The following is a 14,665-nucleotide window of genomic DNA, read 5'->3' as shown; positions in this document are numbered from 1 at the left end:
TTAATGACCAGTTGAATAGCATAAGATTTAACTTATAATTAAAGATAGTGGTAGAAAAATTTGTCATAAAGCCATACAAGATTTCTTCCTAGTAACTGACACAGTGTATTATAGATATTTTTAGAAAAGAGCTGCTCTTTAACTCAGTGGTCAGGGAATGTTTATAGAGGAGAGGTGAATTTTGAACTGTGTAGCATCTGGAAGACTATAGAGATCGAGAGAGAGAGAGAGAGAGAGGTGTCTTGGAATGATGTAAGCACAAATGGGGAGGACTAAACACAAGGAATTTGTAGATCATAGTGGATAAAGTAACCACTATTTAGGTTTGAGCAAGGAAAAGTATAAAGTGAGGCTAAAAGGAAAGTGGGGCCAGACCTTTATTTGAGTGAAACTATCTTTTGGGTATTTTGGGGGACCCATTTCACTCTAATAAGCATCTTTATTCGACAAGAGAGGTGATTATCAAATGATAGCTTTTTAGGTCACTCTTTATAAGATTTGTTATTCATATACATGTGTTTGTTTTGTTTTTTTTTTCTTTCAATAGCTAATCAAGTTGAAGAAACATTACATACCCATTTACCACAAACCCCAGAAACAAACTTTAGGGTAAGTTTTCAGTGTGTATGCAGACTGCTGTAACTGTGGCAAGTGTCAAAGTTTTCATTGTGTCATTTTCTAAACTGTAACTATATGTGTTAGGTAGAGCACGGATTGTTTTTTTTAATTTGCTTTATTATTTGATAAGGACATCTTTGAAGATGTTCTGAGAAGCCTCAGCTTTTAGTTTATTTGTATTTGATATTTTAGATATAGATCAATTTTCTTTCAGGCACAGGGACTCTAATGCATATCCATAGAGTTCTTCATTTCCAGTGAGCTTATCTTTGGGTGTTACACCTGAAGAGGAGTAATCTTTAAATCTGAATATTTATTAATACTTTATATTGTGTTTTAGGATTCCAGCTATCCATTTGCCAATAAAGAATCCATTGGTTCGGAACTGGGGAATTCCTTTGCATCAAATATTAGAATTAAAGAAGAACCTTTGGATGATGAGTATGACAAAGCAATGGCACCACAGCAGGGACTACTAGACAAAATTAAAGATGAACCTGACAATGCTCAAGTAAACATTTCATCTTTACTTTCCCCCCTTCTTTTCTGTTCCACACGTGAATTCTTCATTTGAGAGAGGAAATTCTTGATTAAGAAGTGGAATAGTTTGTTGACCGTGTGAGAGAGGAGACTTCATGAAGGTTGAGGCAGTTTGAATTATCTTGTGAGAGTCATGCTAAGGAATCAAGAGTTCCGTGAAACTTCTTCTGAGTAGGAATCTACTTTTAATCTACTTTGTTCCTTAATACCGCTGTTCTATGAGTTTTACAATTTTAATGCAGGATTAGGGAATGTGAGTCTTTAAGGATTTGAAATTGATGCTGCAGATCTGGCTGAAAGATTATGGTTTTTATGAGTTTATGTTGTGATTGAGTTTATGTAAAGTAGTAAGCCTTTTGCAGTTATTGGTAATGGAGTACACACCATGTGTGGATTTAAGTTTCTTGGAGGAGGAAGTAATGGACACGTTATCTTTGAATGGGTTAATTGATAGAAGAATTAGTTCATTTGATCAGTAGGTAGAGGTAAAGGGGGCTTTGATGGGTGAAGTGGGATTCCAAATTTGAGATCTGTAATTAATACAGTGGATCCAGCCCTGCTATTTTCAGATTGCTCTGGAGGAAAAATTTACAGAGATCTTGGAACTGACGTTCTGCAATTAGTGAAGATATCTATTCAGTTAATGACATGGCAGTAGTTGGAATGTAAGAAAAAAGTTATATCATGTGCTGTAATCATTTTGGAGCATACAAAGGGAGCTGAGGGATGAATACACAAAATCAGCAATTATTTGAAGGTGGTCATTGTTTTATAAAGAGGGCATGAAATTCAGAGGCTGAGAAAGGAAGATAGCATGAATTAGCTATTTTCAACATGACAGTTGATCTGGAGACAGGTTACCTTTCTATATGTTTCTATTACTTTGGGGGGGCTGAATGTGATACTTTTGTGGAAGAGATTTTTTTTTATTCACATGTTTCTGAGCATGGTTTCTCAACCTTGGCACTATTAACATTTTGGGCCAGATAATTCTTGTTGTGAGGAGCTGTCCTATGCATTGTAGTATGTTTGTTTAGTAACATCCTTGGCCTCCACCTCCTTGATATCAGGAGCACCTCCACCTCCTAACTCCCAGTGTCTCTAGACATTGCCATACATCCCCTGGGGGGGTGGGCAAAATTGTCTGCTATTGAGAACCACTGTTTTATAGTAATGAGATGTAAGAATAGATGTTTTTTATGAGTCACACTGATGTTCAGTTAATTTCTTGGTGCTCAGTGGAAGGTAGCTGTATAGAGTAGTGTTGATAAAGCTGTAGGAGCTGAATGGTCATGAGCGTGGTGGCCACAAAGAAGATGTCAGAGGAGGAATATGAAAATAGCTAAATACAAGGTAGATTGAAAGCATCTTAACAGAAGCAGGCAAAATGGATATTTTCGTTATCTGAATTAGGTATAAAGAAATGTCCTGGTAACCTAAGGAAAGTTCATGTGGCAAGTTTCCCTGGCAACCTAGGGAAAGTTCATGCCTCAGAAGACTACAAACATACCTGTATACAGGGAAGATTTCCTGTCTCTTTACATGCCCCAGTGTGGAAGTGGGAAATTCATAAGAAATCAAAATACTGGCAGGGATCCAAAAGCATCACTTTCTCTCTGTATGTGACCCAGTGGCATTTTCTTAAGGATGAAAAGGCAGTTACAGCAAAGACCAAATACCTTGGGGGAAGGGGAGCATCAGGAAGGATTATTTTTATTACTTTGTTGAAAACCACCAGCAGTTCCAGTGGTTGGGGAATACTAATAGGATGGAATTGTCATAAACACCTACATTTTTATACACTATGCAAAGTGTCATAATGTGTTATAAAATGCCGGTTATGAAGTTTCATCATGATTATGGGGGAAGAACTTCCACAAAAGGCTCAGCACTTGATTGATTTGACTCTTGAGAACCAAGCAGGAATGTGTATAGGTCCTAGGCATAAGGTCCCGAGACATTCTTTATCCTGCCACTACAATGGGATAGTCCTAGTATGTGAATAGATAAAGCTAGGTTTTCTGTGATAAATCCTTTCTATTAGCCACACCAATTCTGTAGGATCAAGCCTTTTAATAATTCTTCTAGATCTCCCTCTGGGCACCTTCTGTTAGACACTAGATACTTGGTCTTTTCTTTTCCCTCCTCTTTCCTTCCTGTTCCCTTCCCCTTTTCCTCCCCATTTCCTCTCCTTCATTGCCCACTTCCCTTAGGTATTTCTCTCCCATGACCATTGGAAGTCTGTATTCTTTGCTGTTCAGTACTGCCTAATGCTTTCACTCTTACACATTTCCCATAGACTGGAAAAAGAGAGTCCCAATGTATTATTTTAACAGTTTGTAAAGCAATACTATTAACCTAACTCTCTTAGAACACTGATAGGTTTAATAGTTGTGGTCAGGCTTTACTTTTGACTGTCAGTTACCAGTAGTAACTTTTCTCATGATTTAATAAGATCATACCTTCAGTTCATGGCACCTTATCAAAACCTCCTTTGGCTTTTCTCTCTGCTTAACTTGTAATTTTACTTTCAGCTCACATCCTAATTCTCCTTTTTACACAATTCATTTTGGTCTTAATTTCTTTACTTTCCATACTGTCTGTCCTTTGCAAATCACCTAAGGTGCTGAAATGTGTGTATATATATCTTTAAAGACTTCTATCCATTGGTTCCTGGTAATTTCTTCAGTTAATGATTTTTGGGGTCACCAGTTGTCATCCTTCTACCTCTGTTATCTGCATAACATCCTTTGGCCTTCCAGTTCCATTTCTTTATTCAGATCTCCCCTGCATGTGACTATATTTTCTGTAGTATTTTATTGGTACAGATGCTTTTATGTTTAGTATGTTGCCTTATCGTCCTGTATAAGAAGGCCATTGTAGGTGGTATTAACTCCATTTGTATATGAGGGAACCGAAGTTCATAAAGGTTGGAAGGAACCACTATGGGGTCATGATCAAGGTCATTTTACTATTATCCTAACAATCTTTATATGAATAAATGTTGTTTAATTTTTAAAACTGCCTGGAGAACGTTTTTTAAAATAGAACATTTAAAGAGCCAGAGACCCTATTTTTAGTTTTCCCCTTTTCTCTTGGTTCTAAAAATGGGAAATTCAGTGAATACTATATTAAAGTCATGATTTTTTTCTTTTTGTTCCTAATAAAAGAACCAATTTTATCTCTTGTTAAAGTAAATGAATTAGGATAGGAAAGCAAATAAATTGTCACAATAGTAAGTCGTAGAGTTTTAGAAAGTAGAATGCAGTAATTAAATGCTGGGGCTTTTAAAAGGTCTATCACATTAAGTTGGCTGTAGGTACTGAGTTCTTCATTTCTAAAATACTGTCCTGGGATACTGATACAATTCTTCCTTTATGGTAAACAAAGGGAAGGTAAAGCTATTGGTATAGGATTGTTTTTTTGTTTTGTTTTGATACCTGAAGCTTCTGAAAGCTTTTTGAAGTCATTATATTTTCACTTCTTAAGTTATTAGTCATTATTTATAACTAAATATTTGTAAAGTTTGTCATTATTAGGGGGATACAAACATAAACATGATTCTGCCTTGAAGCCATTGTGTGGTGGGTATAAGTCGAGTACTTAAGGTATACTTAGTTTACTATGGTATATAAGTAATATGTGCTTGAGGCTTAAGGAAGATCATAAGTTTGGAATAATTGTCATAAACAGTGGGGAAAAAAGCTGACAGGAGACCATTAAAGTATGTCAATAAGTATTGATTTATTTGGGAGTTTTCTGAGATTAAAAAAAGTTTTTTTACTTGAAATTTGCTTTAATATATAATGTAGGAATGTTGGGATGAGTCGATGTTAGGAAATCTTTTAATACGTAACTTCATCAATGGGTCATATAAGACTGTTTGGATAGATATGTAGATGCAGAAAGACATCTCGTGTAATTTACTATGCATTTCTTATAATAGATACTCTCTTGGTCATGGTAAGGAAATATCTACTTCAGATCAATAACAATCATTGAATTTAAGAGTAAAATGATGGGAACCTGTTAATAATTACTAAGAAAACACAAATTACTGATGTCAGCATTATTATTTAACTCTTGTTGCATTTTCAACCCAGTACATATTAAAGAAATTAGAAGAAATAATGGAAAAGGGGAGACAAAATTGTCATCGTTTGCTGGTAAGGATCTTTATTAGAGAATTAATAGAGTCATGAAAGTATAGTGGAATAGCTAGTTGAATTTTAGTTATATGAAAGGTAGCAATATCTCTGTAAATCACTTGTTTCTTGGAGAATATGATGAAAATATTTGATATTCCCTTTGGCAAAGCAACTAGAAAGTACTTATGTCAGGTAAAAGACAGTTTGATAGGTTGGAGAGACTTAAAAAAATGTAAGATATTATTCCTAAATTAAGATCTCATTTTGATATAGTTCTGATGATAATATCAGTAGGTTCTAATGTTTTGAAGAATAAGTTGGCATCCACACCAACAGGAGACATGTGTTGTAAAAAAAAAAAAATAGGTTGATAGGGGTGGACTATTTTCTAAATGGTTAAACCTCTTACAATTATGTTTATTAGGATAGAGTAATATCCTAAAATTAGGCTGGCTCAGTTGGTGGAGCGTGCAACTCTTGATCTTGGGGCCTTGAGTTTGAGCCCCATGCTGGGGGTAGAGTTTATTTAAAAAAAAAAAAAATAGGCTGATAATGATACAAAATAGATTGCCACAAAAGAGACATTTTTAAAGCAATCTGATCTGTTAACAGTGAATGGAAGCAATTCACTAGTTATTCAGAGAAAGAAAAAGAATAGCCCTTTAAACATCAAAGTAAATAAATTCCAGATGGATTAAATTAGGGGTTGGACAAATTAGCAGTAGCATGCCAAATCCAGCTTTCTGTGTTTCTGTTTTGTTTTTGTTTTTCTGCACACTGTTTTTGTAAATAAAGTTTTATTGGATCATTGCCACATTCATTCATTTACATATTACCTATGGGTGTTTTTGCTGTACTAGGACAGAGCTGTGTAGTTGTGGTAGTATGGACTCCAAAATAAAAAGTACTCAGTATCTGGCCCTTTGCAGATAAAGTTTGCTGACCTCCAGATTAAAGGACTATATTAGAAACAATGAAACCATTTTTTTAGTATTTTATTCTGGAAGTAGAACTTTATAAGAAATCGAAGGAGTCACAAAGGTAAAAGTAGATTTTTGGCATAGAAATGGAAACTTCCTAAAAAAAAATTTTAAAAGTACATATTAAGGAAATGTTGATAACATGCTATACAGGGTTAATATTGTTATAATGCTTTTTTGTAAGTGGATATAAAAAGAATTGCAGATTGAAGCAGTATTGGGGAAAGACTTTTAAATGGCTTTTCACAAATTATTAGAATAAATCTAACCAGAAGTTAAAAAAAACAGTCTTTCATTGTGTATCAAGAACATTTACTGTGTACCTTTTTACCTAGTAATTTCAAGAATCCTTTCCTTAGAAGATAATGCTAAGTACGAGAGTATGAATATTCACTTAAGATATTCATCGTGGCATTTCTAATTATACCAAATGTGAGGAAATAAATGGACTGACATTGGATTATAGTTATATAATCTCAGTGTCATGCAGGCCCATCAAATTGGAGATTGAGGTCAAAGGAAAAAAATGAGTAATGCTGATACTGTCTTATTTAATGTTTTGTTATTTTGTTAATCATGGATTTTGCCTTTTTTGATTTTTAAAAATATCATTAAAATATTATTTATCTTGATTACTGAGATTTTTGGTACCTTAATTTTATGCCTGAGGCAAGTGCCTTGCTCACTTCCTCCCAGTCTCGTCCCTGTGTAATCTGGTATATCTATTGAATAATACATATCTATCAGTACTTCTCAAACTTGAGTAATGTACCAGATACCTCCTAACCACAAAAAAAGGGGGTTATATTGGAGTTGCCTGAGAATTCCAAGAATAAGAGATCTGCTGGGGTTTTGCAAATTTCAATGAGGTAAACATTTAATTAAAATAAAAGTTAAATCTGCCACTTAGAGGTTTCACAGTGCAATAATATAATTGTTAAAGCAAATAATGGCACTGAAAACTTGTAGTATAACTCGGTTATAAGTGGTTATTCACTAAAAGTAAGTTTACATTCACCAAAAATGTCATTGAAATAGTTACAGTTTTTAAAATGTTCTCTTAGAATTCTCAGACTCCCTAGAGTACATCTGTAGACCTCAGGGACTCTTGGACTCCAGCTTAAAAAACTCTGACATTTAGCCACTTGAAGTGGTTTGGAGTAAAATATAATAATATGCAAAAGTCCCATTGACTCAAGTGATCTAATTTTATTAGAATGATATATTCAGTTCATTTACAACTATGTAGAGAAGTAGAATCTCTGAATACAGGAGGGGAAAAGACTGGAAAGAAATATACCAAGAAAAAATGGTGGTTGCTTTGGTGTGATAGAAACATGATTACAATGTTTTTCTTATTTCTATTTGTCTAAATTTTGTATAGTGTGTATTACTTTTATAATAGATAAACAGCAACTTAAAATACTGTAATAATAAGAATTTTCAAACAATTTAAATGTCTGGTAGTGCTACAAGGCTAATTGGGTAGCTTCCGTCTTTTTTGGTTTCGTTCTCAGCATATACAAGCCTATTGTATTTTTACTGCAATTATGCTTTGCTTGCTATTATCTCTTGTTAATGGTAATGCTGTATAAATTCCCCTCCCCACCCCACCATCCATGTACCCAAAGTAAAACTTACTGAATGTCTAGATTTCTTTAGATCCCTTGTATTTATTTTTTTCTCTAAATATTTATTTATTTATTTTCTTTTTTAAAGGAGTATAGTCATGGCCAACAGCAAAAAACTCAAGAAGGGGAACTGAAAATTAGTGCTGTGTTTTCAGTCAGTGGCAGTCCTCTTGGTAAGAAACACAATTGAGTAAATGAATCATGTTTATTTATTCTGACCAGTATGTGTGAGAGGAAGTATCTACTTGTATTAGTAAACTCAGCAGTTCTCTGCCTATTTAGAATAACTTTCATTTATATTGGATAATCAGTTTTGGATTTCAAGAGTGGTTATAGAAGAGGAAGAAAGGATATATACATAAAATTCATGATGAAAAGTAAAACATTTTTTCTTTTAATTTTTTTTTTTTTTAAGCTCCACAGTTGACTACTGGCTTTCAGCCTTCACTGGCGTCATCTGGCATGAATAAAATGCTTCCTTCAGTTCCAGCCACAGCTGTTCGAGTTTCCTGTTCTGGTTGTAAAAAAATCCTCCAGAAGGGGCAGACTGCTTATCAGAGGAAGGGGTCGACTCAGCTCTTCTGTTCCACCTTGTGCCTCACAGGATATACAGTTCCCCCTGCCCGCCCACCACCTCCTCCCACCAAGAAAACTTGTTCAAGTTGCTCAAAGTATAGCAGAATTCTAAATTACCTTGTTTCCTTTTAAAACACTTTGTTCTTCGCTGTGTATTGTTTAATTTTCTACATTTCCATATTTTTTGGTAATTGCCACAGTATGTTGCTGCTTTCAGTTTTTCTGAATTTGGGTACTCAGCTTATTTTAATTGTAAATAATGTACCTTTTGTATATTGAGATGTTTTTGAAACCAGCCTTTCCATCTGTGTTAGTTGAGATGCTTTATAAAACAAAAACTATACCACTTAGGTCATATAATGCCACAATATTTTATTTGTAGGCAATAGATACTTAAATCCAAAAAAAATTATTTTTAAGTTATGTATCATGTTATATTATTGGAATTCATTTAATACTTTTCCTTAAAAGAACTCCAGTGTTTAAAAAACAGAAAAGAAAAAAGGACTCCAGTATATATTTTTGTCTTCTCAATATCTCTGAACTGCCTCAGAGGTTCCATTTCAGTGTGTAATATCAAAAGAATATGACCTTAGACCTTGATGAGGTCATCCTGTTATATTTGAAGAATATGAACTAATTTTGATTGATTTAGTAAGGTGATTGTTAAAACTGCTTAAATAAGTCAGAAAAAAGCGAATAATACTCTTGTTCTGAAACACTTTGGCCTCTTATTAAACCATTCAATCATGGTTTATTAGTTTAGGTATTTGTGTTTATAATGCCTTAGTTGGATCCTTCCCTTTCTCTGTCTGGAAAGGGAAAAAGATGCTCCCCCTTCTGGTTCAATTGGAAAAAGGCATTTTAGACACTTGAAATTTTAATGTGGTTAGAAGTCTTTTTGGAAGTTAGTTATGTTGGCTTCCATTTATGTTTCATGTTTAATTAGAAAAGATAGATTTTATTCTTTATACTGTTTGAATTATAAAGCTTGCTTTTTAAAGTGTGTACCCATTTCTATATTCTAGTATATTCATCATCAGGTTCTAAGATTAAATCAACTTGAAAATTACAGTATTTATAGATTTTTCTTCCTGTTTTCTCTTTTGCCGTGAGACAATTTCACATAACTTCCTTTTATGCTTTTTTTAATTCTATGTTATCAGCACTTTCTCAAATTTTGATATCATTCCTTCTTTCATAATAATAGTACTAGATAGTTCAGAGATACATCGTGAATTTCAAAATGACCATAGAAAACTCACAGAAGGGGTTTTTTGTTTTTTATTTTTTATTTTTTGAGAGACAGAGCTTGTGAGCAGGGAGAGGCAGAGAGACAGAGAGTCCCAAGCAGCATCTGCACTGTCAATGGGTAGCCTAGTGCAGGGAGAAACTCATGAACCAAACCATGAAATCATGACCTGTGCCAAAATCAGTAGTTGGACGCTTAACCGACTAAGCCACCAGGAACCCCCAAAACTCAAAAGTTTTAACGTGTGTGCCCTCTTGCTCATTTTTTAAATTCTTGTGCATACGTATTTTTCTTTTCATCTAAATGTATTACAACCCTTTGGTTTGCCTAGCATTATCTGGACAGGTCATTTTTACCTGCATGTCATATCTTACCTATCTTGATCTTACGTAGTTTGGTTATCCTTTAAGATTGCATTTCTCTTTTGTTGTGTTTGGTCTTATCCATATTGGTCTTATCCATAAATCTCCTACTTTTTCATTTGCCATTTCTTGACTCTTTACTGTTCTACCTGTTCATTCACATATCGTGTGTTCTATTATCTTTTTTGTTGTTGTTGTTGTTAATCCTTTGTTCTTTTCCAATTGCCTCTAACTATCCTTTCAGGTACTCCTTACCTGCCTGTCACCTCAGCCCTTTTCCATTTTCTTTCTTTTCTTCCCTTCTCATTTTACAGGATATCTTTTCTGTTGTTGCTCAGCCCTCAGCCACTGATCAGTCTTGTTTTTCCTTGCGTTCTATTTTACTTCCTGAACTATTCTTTTATCTCCTTTTTACCACTTTACCATTCCTCCCTTTGTTTTCCTCTTCCACAGATAGACTATAGCAGTTTAGGATAGTCTGGTTTATCTGACTATAAAATTGCTGAATTGAAGGAAATTGGATTCAAAAGAAGTTAAACGATTTCCTCAGTGTCATCTAGCTGGTTAATTTTGGCACATGCACCCCCCCCACTCCTGTCAGTCCATATAATCAAATATATATATAAAATTTATATTAAAAAATTAACTTAACTTGTAAGTTAATCCCTTGAAGGATCCCAAGAAGGATTTCAATTTAATTTGAATGGGTAGAGATAGAAACGATTTCCTTCCTGATGGCCAGTGCTATTTTCATAGACCAGTGGAGTTATAGCAGCACTTAGGTTGGGGAAAAAAACCACCTCATTAGCTGTTTTAAGTAACAGGGTTATTTTTCTAAATCTTTTATTAACCATCTCTCTTAGCATCTTGAATTTAACCTAAACTCTGAATATATTTAACTAATCATTTAATTTTCAGGCTTCCTTAGTAATGAGGACCTAACAATTAATTTGTTTAAAATGTTTCAAAATCGTACTTGAAAGAGGTAATTTGGAGGGTAATTAAAAAACTTTTTTTTAATGTTTTATTTATTTTTGAGACAGAGACAGAGCATGAGTGGGGAGGGGCAGAGAGAGAGGGAGACACAGAATCGGAAGCAGACTCCAGGCTCTGAGCCCAATGCGGGGCTTGAACCCATAGACAGTGAGATCATGACCTGAGCCGAAGTCGGACGCTTAACAAACTGAGCCACCCAAGTGCCCCTGGAGGGTAATTTTTTAAAAACTGTTAAGAGGGCCACCAGGGTGGCTTAGTAGGTTAAGCGTCTGACTCAGCTCAGGTCATGATCTCGTAGTTTGTGGATTGAAGCCCAACGTCGGGCTCTGTGCTGACAGCTAGCTCAGAGGCTGGAGCCTGCTTCAGATTCTGTGTCTCCCTCTCTCTCTGACCCTCCCCTGCTCGTGCTGTCTCTCTCTGCCTCTCAAAAAAATAAATTAAACCTGTTAGATTATTTGATATAATGATATAATTATTTGATATGATGATACTCAGAGAAGTAACTATTTTGGGATTGTATCATTTCTGAATTTTTACTGTTTGGAATCATAAAATCTATGATAAGATGTAATGTAGTTAGATGTTAAGTATACTGAGGAGAGTGAAAACTACCTACTTTTATACTTCATTGACTTGATCCATGCCGCTCCCCACTCCTTATTTCCTTAACTTTCTAGAAAACTCCTATTTAAGATGTAGCGAAAATACCCTTTCATGTTACATATTATCTGCAATAATTGTTTTTTTGTTTCTCTTTCTATTATGCATTATATTTTTTCATAATTAGTTCACTTTTATATTTTGAGAATGCTTCTCTTAGAGTATTTTATATGTCATTTGTCTATTTGGCCCAATATATTGTGAGCACCTTTAGTGCATGCTTGTACCATATTTTTACTCAGGCTGTAGCCAGTGGCTGGCTCAATATCAGAGTTCAGTAAATACCCCTATAAATGAAATACATTAAATTTAGTTAAAAAATAACTGTGAAAGTGAAAAAAAAATATGTAGAATGTAGAACAGCCTGGAGCTACTAAGTATTGAAGATGAGGCATGAAGTTACACATTACAGCATATGAGGTGTTCCTTGTGATGTTTCCCATTATGTTTACTATTATCTTTGATTGAATCAGAGATGTTTGTAATCTTTTTTTAAAAAGTGCTCTATTCATATAATCTGTTTAAGATACCAGAACGCATATCATGGCATATATATTGTTGTGTGTGTGTGTATTCATGAAAGAGAGAGACACTATTTAGAAAATTTCGTTAAGGTATTTTTTTCCATTGGCTTTTAAAATGCTTTACATTTAAACTGTCTGAGTAACTACTATGTAGGAACAGTGGTTTAGGAAGGAGTAGGATAAGGGAGTGATAGGGAGCCTTAAAGGATTTTAATACTCGTTGCCTTTGCTACTAATGCTTGTAAGTTAAATTATTTAGGTATGGAAATACTCTATTTTATATAACCATGCCAGAATATACACTGTGTAGCTTCAAATGTATTTTTACTTTTGTTTATTTATTTATTTATTTATTAAAGGTTTTATTTAAGTAATCTCTACACCCAACGTGGGTCTTGAACTCCTAACCCTGAGATCAAGAGTTGCATGCTCTATTGACTGAGCCAGCCAGGCACCCCTGTACTTTTACTCTTAAATGACAGTGTTTTTTTATTTTTCAAGTGTATTATTTTTAAAGATATTTTGAAAATATAGAAGAGCCTGAAAAAGAAAATTCATATCTCTTATAATCCCAGCTACTAGAGATAATGAATGACAGTTGTTTGATGTGTAGCCTTTTAGTCTTGAAATGTAGTATATTAATCCTAAAACAGTTCTATGAAGTTAGCCATGTGTTAGAAGTTCTGTTTTATAGACCAGAGCAATTTATTCGGATATCCAGGAAAACCCAGACTTTCTCATTTAGATAATAGTACCTTTTCCATACACCTATAATGGCCTCTGTGTTACTTTTTTCAACTCACAAAAAGGAAAAATACAAATGATACTGTGGCTTATTTTATCTTTGTTATCATTTTTAGGGACATTTTAAATCCCAAGGATGTAATCAGTGCCCAGTTTGAAAATACCACAGCTAGTAAAGATTTTTGCAGTCAGTCATGTCTGTCAACATACGAACTGAAAAGGAAACCTGTTGTCACCATAAACACGAATAGCATTTCAACCAAATGCAGCATGTGTCAGAAGAATGCTGTTGTAAGTCATCTTTTTTCCTTTATTGGTGTGTGTGGGGGGGGGAGGGGAAATCTAATGTTTGTGCTAAAGAGCAGCTATTTTTTTTGTTTGTTTGTTTATTTTGAGAAAGAGAGAGGAAGACAGAGAATCCCAAGCAGGCTCCATGCTGTCAGTCCAGAGCCCAATGCAGGGCTCAGTCCCATGAGATCATGACCTGAGTTGATATCAAGAGTCAGACCTTTAATCTGTTGAGCCACCCAGGCACCTCAAGAACTGCTTTTGATGGTCTGTGCTTGTTATTTGTTTGTTGTTTTTTAATTTTTAGATTCGACATGAAGTTAATTACCAGAATGTGGTACATAAACTTTGCAGTGACGCCTGCTTCTCTAAGTTTCGCTCTGCCAACAACCTCACCATGAACTGCTGTGAAAACTGTGGTGGCTACTGCTATACTAGCTCTGGACAGTGCCATGTGCTCCAGATAGAGGGCCAGTCTAAGAAGTTCTGTAGTTCAGCGTGTGTCACCGCGTATAAGCAGGTACCTGACTATCTAACCCTGTTGTCTTCGTTCATTTCAGTAGGCTCTACATTTTTTGGGTAGAAATTACTTATGAAAATGTCCCAGAAATAGTATTATCTTATTATTAGTTTAATTAATATACTTTACATAAAATAAGATTTGTCAAATGAATGTGTATTAAAAACCCATTATAGAGTTTTGTAAGTAGCATATTTCTCTTCATCCATTTGAAATACATGCTTCTGGACATGAGATTTTAATTTCACATTAAATATCAACAATATTTTGAAAATATGTAAAGAAGCAAAATAATGCATTTCCCAGAGATACCCAGTCTCCTCTTTTTTGAAATATGTTTTGGTTTGCATATAATATACTTTTTTATGGGACGAGGTAAGGTCCAAATTTCGTACATATTCCTGCAATCAGATCCATATAGATGAAATTGCAATTCAGAAATTGAAAATCTTACCATTAATTGTTTAAAAGGTTTTTCCTTTTTTTCATGAAATATGAAAATAGTAAATGTAGGTCATATATTATTTTGTGAATAGATGAGGTTTCTAGAAGATGAATTGAATGAATTCTGTATAACAAATACAGCTTTATTTTTGCCATATTTGTAATTTATTAGTAAATTTTGATCAAAAATTAGATTTTAGAATTCATAAATCCAAAGGTATAGTAAGATATTTTTATATTTTTAATTTTACAATGCTGTTCTTTTGTAGTGTGATAGCTGATCATTCTTTTTCTTAGAATTGTGAGATTTAAATGGTCTGCCAACATTCATGAATGTCATAATGTTGATTGAGAAATTTCTTTTAAATTTTTCATAATACTT

General features: G+C 34.2%; 1 protein-coding gene across 6 annotated transcripts in view; it reads left to right on the top strand.

Annotated features, from left to right (window-relative positions):
• Positions 1–14,665, top strand: part of ZMYM4 (zinc finger MYM-type containing 4) — a 139,340-nt gene that overhangs the window by 83,704 nt on the left and 40,971 nt on the right. For 4 of the 6 annotated variants that reach the window (XM_029947751.1, XM_029947750.1, XM_029947754.1 and 1 more), the window contains 7 exons: positions 548–609; positions 959–1,129; positions 5,262–5,324; positions 8,006–8,090; positions 8,333–8,588; positions 13,148–13,322; positions 13,627–13,839. In XM_029947751.1, the coding sequence (XP_029803611.1) occupies positions 548–609; positions 959–1,129; positions 5,262–5,324; positions 8,006–8,090; positions 8,333–8,588; positions 13,148–13,322; positions 13,627–13,839 (1,025 nt within the window). The remainder of the gene's footprint in view (positions 1–547; positions 610–958; positions 1,130–5,261; positions 5,325–8,005; positions 8,091–8,332; positions 8,589–13,147; positions 13,323–13,626; positions 13,840–14,665) is intronic. The other 2 variants (XM_029947753.1, XM_029947752.1) reach the window with 1 other exon arrangement.

The sequence above is a fragment of the Suricata suricatta genome, chromosome 8 (assembly GCF_006229205.1).
Source record: "Suricata suricatta isolate VVHF042 chromosome 8, meerkat_22Aug2017_6uvM2_HiC, whole genome shotgun sequence".
In the NCBI taxonomy this organism is placed as follows: Eukaryota; Metazoa; Chordata; class Mammalia; order Carnivora; family Herpestidae; genus Suricata; species Suricata suricatta.
The sequence above is the reverse complement of the archived record's forward strand: the minus strand, read 5'-3'. Positions and strand labels throughout refer to the sequence as shown.